We start from the raw sequence: 8,441 nt of genomic DNA, 5'->3' as shown, positions 1-8,441 counted from the left end.
TTCAGTCATTAGGTCTCATAACACGTATTCCGTTAACGGAAGGTGATCTCTAAGCGTACACAAACTAGATTATCAACAAACTACTGGTATGTATGCCGAGTCAGTTATGGTCATCGAATTATTGCGAGTGTATCAGTTCATCGATAACCGTTTAGCGATGCGTTACTCAAACGAACACAAGACCGATCTTATTTCCATTTATTACGAAAGTCGTCAATGTCTTTGAGAAGCTGTTCGTCTTTACAAAGACCGATTTCCTGATCGCAGATGTCCATCTCGTTCTACCTATTCAAATTTAGTTAAAAGGTTCCGTGAATTAGGCAGTGTAGAAAATAAAAGACCTGTGAAAGTGAGAAGTGTAACAAATGAAGCAAATGCAGTCAATGTTCTTGGTGCAGTAAATGTAAATCCTTGCATCAGCACTAGACAACTCAGTAGAGAAAGTGACGTTAGCCGAGCAAGTATCATGCGAATATTTCGATTACACAAATTCCATCCATATCACATATCGCTCCACCAAGAACTTCATGGAAGAGATTTCGAAAATAGCGTAAATTTTTGTGAGTGGGGTTTGAGGCAAATTAGAAATGATAGCCGATTTTTTAGTAACGTATTATTTACTGATGAGGCTTCCTTCACAAATCATGGTGAAGTTAATTTAAGAAATATGCATTACTGGAGTAATGCGAATCCACGATGGTTACGACAAGTGGATAAACAACGACCATGGACTATCAACGTTTGGTGTGGAATTTTTAATAATAAAATAATTAGACCCTTTTTTATTCCCGGCACATTAAACACAACTAGATACCTTACGTTTTTAGAAGAAACATTGCCCATATTTTTAGAAGATATTCCTTTAGAAATTGGTCAAGTAATGTGGTACCAACACGATGGCTGTCCTGCTCATTCCTCACGTATCGTAAAAGAATTTCTGAACAATAAATTTCCAAATCGCTGGATAGGACGTAATGGACACATACTATGGCCAGCTCGTTCCCCCGATCTAACTCCTCTTGATTTTTTTTGTGGGGAACACTCAAAGATGATGTATATCGTGATCAACCGACTACACCAGAGAACATGCAAGAAAGAATAATTAGATCTTGTAGATCAATTCCAACAGAAACAATTGAAAGTACAATTGATTGCCTTGTAAAACGTTTAAATGTTTGTGTTATTGCTCAAGGTCATAATTTCGAACATTTAATTTAGTTCAAATAAAATGATTGCACATTTTGAAGTTATCCTTGTGTGCGTGTGTGTGCGTGCTTTATCATAAATTGTCTAGTTCAAGGTCATTTAAAGGTCATAGTGTACCACATCATTGAACTCGTCTTGACATCAGCTACAACACTGTGAAGTTAAAAATATGTGGTGCTATTTGAAAATCATCGATGACCTTCAAAAGACCTTGAAAACGGCTACAATAGGAACATTTTTTTATATCACCATATTTTCCCCCTTTAACAGTACAACTTTTCTCTCTAACATTTTCTTCTATCTCTAATCCTAACGGAGCTATTTAGGTGGCCTGTTTGTCGTGAACCACCCGGTATATCTCTTGCATATTTTAAAGTACACTGTTCGTACATTTTCACATTCTTTTCACGTTCATACATTTCAAAATACAGTCCACTTTCATTCAAAATACACGTGTTCGCCAAAGACTCTCTTTCATTCAACTTCGACGCACAGCGCTGTGCGATTCCGGCTCCTCCTCATTCCAAGTATCGTTCGGTCGGCGACCTTTTCCGATACATAAAAGTGGTCCTTCGAGCCGGATGCGAAGTTGAAATTCACGGAAAATTTCGGAGTTCACACGTGCTCTCTCAAGATGGCGGACTTCCAACGGTAAGCCATGCTGCGACGGACGATCCTGCGGACGGTCGAGAACTTCCGGAAGATCGAGAAGGCCAACCTCACCACCAGCAAGGTCCAGGCGCGCCTCTCCTCTCTCGAAATGCGCATGCATTATTTAATGTCGTCGCTCAAAGGGCCCGCGCTCGAAGCCCTCGGAAACATTCCGACAACCGCCGACAATTTTTCGACAGCGTGGCGCACTCTGACGTCGCGATTTCAGAATAAACGCCGACTAATTAAAATGCATCTGTCGAATCTGATCGACTTACCTGCGGTTAAGCGCGAGTCCGCAGCCGATCTGCACTCCTTGATTGATCGAGCGACCGTCGCGAACACATCGCTTCAGAAACTGGATCGCTCTCCAGAAGAATTGTGGACGGACATGCTAGTTCACTTAGTGTCGCGAAAACTTGATCCAGTTACGTCGAAAGCTTGGTTCCTCGTTTCTTCTCAGTCCGACACGCCAAAATCGTTTACCGAGTTAACGACTTTCTTATCCGCTCGCGCGCGTGCGCTCGACGAAATGTCCGTCGAATCCTGCGGTACTGTGACGCCGAAGTCGACCCCGTGCCCTCGCGTACACGCCGTCACGACCTCGCAATCTTCATCGCGTCCGAGCGTCTCCTTAGAATCGCGCCGTAAACCCGAGAATACGAGAAAGACGAACACTCCGAGTTCGCAATCGTCTTGCCCACTCTGTCAATCGCGACACTGTCTGAGTTCGTGTCCGCGATACCTGGCCGAGTCTCCGGAAAAGCGACGCGAAATTGTAACTCGATTCTCGCGATGTTACAACTGCCTAAGTGAGCGACACGTCGTGTCCGATTGTCCGAGCAAATACAAGTGTCGCGTTTGTCAACAAACTCACCACACGTCTTTGCACGAAGCGTCGAATGGTCTCCCGAATCCTGCCGATCCGTCGGCTCCCCGCTCTTCATCTCCTCTAGCTGGCTGCTCTGCTGTAGTATCGTTGTCTGCGACGACTCCCCGTCGCCCCCACCCCCCTCGCTCGTGCTCTTGGCTACAGCTCGACTCAAAATACATGCTTCGTCAGGCCGTACCGCGATTGTAAGAGCTCTTCTTGATGAGGGCTCCGAAGCCACACTGGTTACGGAGAGTTTAGCTCAACTGTTTCGCGCAAAAAAGACTCGTAGAAATGTCACGATTTCCGCGGTCAGCGAAGCTCACGTAGAAACTGTGCGATCGTCTGTCGAACTTCGCGTGAGTCCAGTACACTCGACCACTCCGTCGCTGGTCACAACCGCGTTGGTTATGCCAACTTTGACCGCCTATCACGCACACTGCACTGCAGATCCGTCTTCGTTCAAGCATCTGAACGATCTTCAGTGGGCAGACCCGGTTCCCACGAATTCCGAGCCCATTCAAATGATCCTCGGAGCGGATCTCTACGGCGACGTAATTCTCGACGGCTCATTCGCTCACTTCCTCGACGCCAGGCCGAGCTCTGTCGGTCGAGAACTGTTCCGCCGCACGAACCTTCTGGATCCGTTGCATTCAACGCGACTGCTTTCCTTCGGAAGTCGAAGTGCTCCGCCTGCGCCGCACGCTCTCCCCAAAAAGTTCACTGTCAGCTCTCGATCCGTTCGTCGATGACGACGGAATCCTTCGGGTCGGTGGACGTCTTCGACACGCTCCGTTGGCGTTCAATGTCAAGCACCCAATCATACTCGCGTCACATCCACTGGTCCTCCGAATCGTTGAACAAGCTCAATTACGCTCCCTACACGCCGGTCTTCAATTGACCTTACATACGCTGCGGCAGACATTTTGGATACTCCGTGCTCGCAGTCTGGTCAAGAGCGTCATTCACTCCTGTGTTGCTTGTGTCCGCGAACGGGCTGCTGTACCAGCTCAGTTGATGGGCCAACTTCCGACCCCTCGCGTCTCCCCACCGTCCAGATGCTTTTCTCATTGCGGAGTGGACTATGCAGGCCCGTTTCAAACCCGCGCGTCATCCGGGCGCGGTATTACCTCGCGCAAAGCGTATATTGCGCTTTTTGTCTGTCTGGCCACTAGGGCAATTCATCTCGAGCTCGTCTCCGACTATTCTACCCCAGCCTTCATCCGCGCCTTTGATCGATTCTGCTCGCGACGTGGAATACCTTGCGCGATGTATTCCGACAACAGGATCACGTTCGTCGGCGCGGACCGAGAATTATGTCGAGCGTACCGAGCGACCCTCCGGAACTCGGAATTTCAAAATAAAACCGCCAGCGACGGTGTAGCCTGCTATTTTATCCTTCCCTCCGCACCTCATTTCGGAGGTTTGTGGGAAGCCGGAGTGAAGAGCCTCAAGCATCATCTGAGGCGGGTTGTCGGTACTACAACTTTTACATTCGAGGAGTTTAGCACCTTGCTGTGCGCCATCGAATGTTGCCTCAATTCGCAACCTCTAGCGCCCTTGCGAGACTCTATGGACGATTTTGATGTCCTCACATCTGGGCATTTTCTGACAGGCTCTCCGCTCACGGTATCCCCACAACCGTCCGTCCTCGATCTGTCCGCGAATCGCCTCACGCGTTGGCAGCTCGTCAGATCCGTGACGGAGCATTTCTGGAAGCGCTGGGTGAGCGATTACATAAACACTCTCCAGCAGCGAAGCACGTGGCGACGAGAGCAACCGGGAATCGAGCTCGGGCAGCTCGTCTTAATCCGGAACCCCATGCTCCCCCCGTGCAAATGGGAACTCGGTCGCGTGAAAGCCGTGCACCCGGGAGTTGACGGTCGGGCCCGCGTGGTCACAGACAAGACCCCTTCCACCGAGCTGACACGTCCGATTGTCAAGCTGTGCCCGTTGCCAATTGCTTCCGCTCCCACTTAACTTGTACATATGCTTTCTGTACATATTTCTTTGCGTTAGTTCTAAGCTCTGCGTTAGTTTTAAGCTCTGCGTTAGTTTAAGATTGCGTGCGGCTAATTTTTAAGTTGTTCTGCGTGCGATGCGGCTGCGTCCGCTCGTCGCTGTCTTTGAAAGCAATGCTTCAAGGCGAGCGGTATGTACGCGATCACGCGAACGTTGGAGGTGGGGTCCTCGTCACGCGCTCCTCACCGAACGCGGTCTCTCGAAAAGCCGTTGCGCTAACTCGCGTAACCCCCGTCCTTCCCCTTCGGGATCTATCGATCGCGACCCAATTGTCGATCGTGGATCATCGCGTGATCCACAAGGACCAATCCCCGATTTCCAGGAAGGCAGACTCGGTCTTTCTCCGAAATCGGGTCCTGCTTCGCTGTTCAACCGTCGTGCGATACGGTCCTTTTTCTGCGCGCTTTCTAGTCGTTTTGGTTCAGACTCGTTATTCAACGCGTTATTCTTTGTACATATTTATTGTAAACTCCAAAGTACAGTGTTCATACTTTTCACGTTCATACATCTCAAAATACAGTCCACTTTCATTCAAAATACCCGTGTTCGCCCAAGACTCTCTTTCATTCAACTTCGATGCACAGCGCTGTGCGATTCCGGCTCCTCCTCATTCCAAGTATCGTTCGGTCGGGGACCTTTTCCGATACATATTTCGTATATGCTTTGCATATATTTTGCATATATTTTGAGTATTAATTTTGCATAAAGATCCGATGTCTACTCATTAGTATTGGACAGAAATAACAAACGAACAAAACCAGACGAACAAGTGCGAATCCGAAAAAGGAAAATTTCAACTACCACTTCGTAAGATTCACCCCTACCCGATACAATGCGGAAGAAAAGGAAATGTGGACCGCAAGGACTAACGAGAACAGAATACCTCTTATCAACTCCATCCGATAACCATGACACGGAGTCAAAATCTAACCAAGAAAATAATTATTCCTCTGAAATCCCTGACCTGGCAGAGATTCAGGTGGAACCGCCCAGTGTAATACGACAACCACACAGAGACTTGCAAATCCGAGAAACTCACGAATCACTGTATATGGCCAAAACACACAGAATAATATTCGTAGACATGAACGATAATCCTATCGATAAAGGAGCAGAAGAATTAATGGATTGTTCGGAAAGTAATTTCGTTCTTTCCCAACAGAGGACATAATTGTATTTTTTCGCAGCCAACTTCACACTAAAGCCGCATTGTTATTATACATTTTGACAGCTGATACAGCAAGGCTTGTTTGTGAAAAATTTTGTTTGATTCTGCACAGTAGGTTTTGGTTGGTACCCTTTCAAATATGTTAAGTGAAAAGCGGCATTTTCGGCATATTTTACTTTTTTACTATCGAAAAGGCAAAAATGCTGTTCAAGCAAGAAAAAAATTATCCGATGTGTGTGGAGAAGATGTATTGACAGAATGCCAGTGCCAAAACTAGTTTGCAATTTCGATCTGGCAATTTTGATATTGAAGATGCACCACGTTCTGGAAGGCCACTTAAGGATCAGTTTTCCCAGGTGGCCTTGAACAATCGATAGTACCGCTATAATGGCCGCTAGAAGAAGCTAAATAGTAACATTTTCGTCCAGTATGGGGAGCTGGGTGCACTTTCCACATTCAGTGTCGAGTGGCATTTTCCGAGTATCCTCTCTGATTCGGTCGCATGATCCCTGACAATAGAGGCGATCTGAGCACGCGTGGTCGACATCGTAAACAACGGCACTACCGTAGCTTCGTTCGAACAGCCGTGCCGAGGCACACTCGCGCACCGCCAGATTGGCGCGTACGTGTACCGATGAGAATAGCAAGGGTCCGGGATGTCGTGTGGCCAACAACGTAAACACGTTGCCTCGACACACTCACACACCGCCAGGTCGGCGTGTACGTGTATATACGAGAATCTCAAGGGTTCGGAATCCGTATGTCATTTCGGGATAATGCAAAATGGCAGAGTTGGGCAAAATATTTATCTAAATAAAAATTTCGAATAACTAATAAAAGATAAAAAAAATTTTATTCCTCATTAGAATGTTCGAATAAAGAAAGTATCTTTATTCGACGAGAATTTATCCGACGAATCAAGATAATTTTTTTTATTCGAAAAAAGAAAAATACAAACAATCTTACATTTAAAAAAAGAATAAACATATAAACGTGAATATAACAGAATATAAATATAAATAGACGAAAAAAATATAAATATCATAAAATATATAAAAAAGAATATAAATAAATTACAATTTTAAAATAATTAATAAATTGTAAAATTAATGATGCGGCTGCCATGGCCGCCTCTTCAGTGGGAGTTCCTTTTGATACTCCGCATCAGCTTGTTCTGAAACATGTAAAATGTAAATTAAAAAGAAGCAAACTAACAAATATTTTGTTATTTAGTATAAACATATGTGGCTTCGGTAACTCACCAATAGTGACTCGTCGAATTCTTTCTCTGGCTTTCCACTATCGCCTCGGAATCTGGGTGAGGCGGAGAGCAGTCGACCAGTGTGGTCCTTCATCGTCTCGACGACGAAGCAGCCCATATGATTCGTGGCTGCAACTGAAACAGAAATCAAATATACAAAAAGAGAAAAATGTTGAAATCCACACGACAGTGTGAAAAGTAAAATTGCATTTCTCTACTTATATTATCAGCTGATGCTGCATCCATTGTCGCCTCGGAATTTCACATTGCGTTCTTGATTCGGTCATTGTTACCATGCGGGAATCTGTAATCTGACAAATGAAAAATGTCGCTGAAATGAATCAGCGATTCTGCACACTTATTTGCATGTGTGCAGTTCGACGTCGAACAGCTTTTGAATCATATACGATCCTTGAGCTGTAATTTTAATAACTTTAAAATTTCTTATTACCAGCTGATCGAGTTAGTGGTGCTGCACTAATAAGTGCAACTCAACGTCGAACAGTTGCAACTTTTCTTTTTCTTTGTGAATTTTGTATTGATTCGATAATATATTGGGGCTCTCGAATGGACATGCCTCTCGTATATCTACTGTCAACTATTTCGGGCAACATACAATCTATATAAAAGCGCGTCAATTTTGGCTCCAGTTTATGTTGCCAAAATTCGTCGTCTTTGTGAACTTTAATTGACCTTATACCTTTCCTCGTCCATATACAAAAGAGGCAGTACTTTCTGGCAGTGATATGTAATTGCCCTTGTACTTGGTAGAAGTACGCGTGGTTTTTATTCATAACGCAGCCAGTCTGTAAATATTTTACTTACTGCTTCTATTGTTGATATTGCCTCTTCTGGTGTAACATTTTCCGCAGTTTGTGGGCACTTTATCTCCACAATGCCGTCGTCATCGATTACACCATCTGGCGATGCTCCCAAATAGGGAATCGATGCATCGATAAAAAGACCACATGGTCTAATTTCGATGTTTTCCTTTCTGGACAATTCTTCGCGAGCTGTGTCTTCATTCTGCTTCACCCAACTTCCGTCAGCCACGACGGGAATGTGTGGAATTCCACATGCTAACACGTCGCCTCTTCCAACGGCTAGTCTTTTCTCCTCTTCAGCCGCTGCTACCATTTCCTCTTCCGCAGTACGCATTAATTTCTCCACGATCTCGTCATGGCATTTGCTGTATCCCTTCGTTGACATACCGAGGACATTGATGGCAGTGAGGAATCCTTCCATTTGTGCGTAGCCGCCTC

At 45.5% G+C, this 8,441-nt stretch overlaps 1 protein-coding gene across 1 annotated transcript; it reads left to right on the top strand.

Moving 5' to 3' along the window:
* Nucleotides 1-3,997: 3,997 nt before the first annotated feature.
* Nucleotides 3,998-4,708, top strand: LOC143363096 (uncharacterized). Its single transcript, XM_076803713.1, has one exon. The coding sequence runs from the start codon at nucleotides 3,998-4,000 to the stop codon at nucleotides 4,706-4,708; it is 711 nt and encodes a 236-aa protein (XP_076659828.1).
* Nucleotides 4,709-8,441: the final 3,733 nt, after the last annotated feature.

Source organism: Halictus rubicundus, unplaced genomic scaffold (genome assembly GCF_050948215.1).
Source record: "Halictus rubicundus isolate RS-2024b unplaced genomic scaffold, iyHalRubi1_principal scaffold0020, whole genome shotgun sequence".
Classification (NCBI taxonomy): domain Eukaryota; kingdom Metazoa; phylum Arthropoda; class Insecta; order Hymenoptera; family Halictidae; genus Halictus; species Halictus rubicundus.
Note: the sequence above shows the minus strand (reverse complement) of the source record. Positions and strands in the feature narration are given on the sequence as shown.

Bases quoted from the DNA above. Each gene is read 5' to 3' on its own strand.
- LOC143363096 (XM_076803713.1), top strand. From the start codon at position 3,998: ATGTATTCCGACAACAGGATCACGTTCGTCGGCGCGGACCGAGAATTA.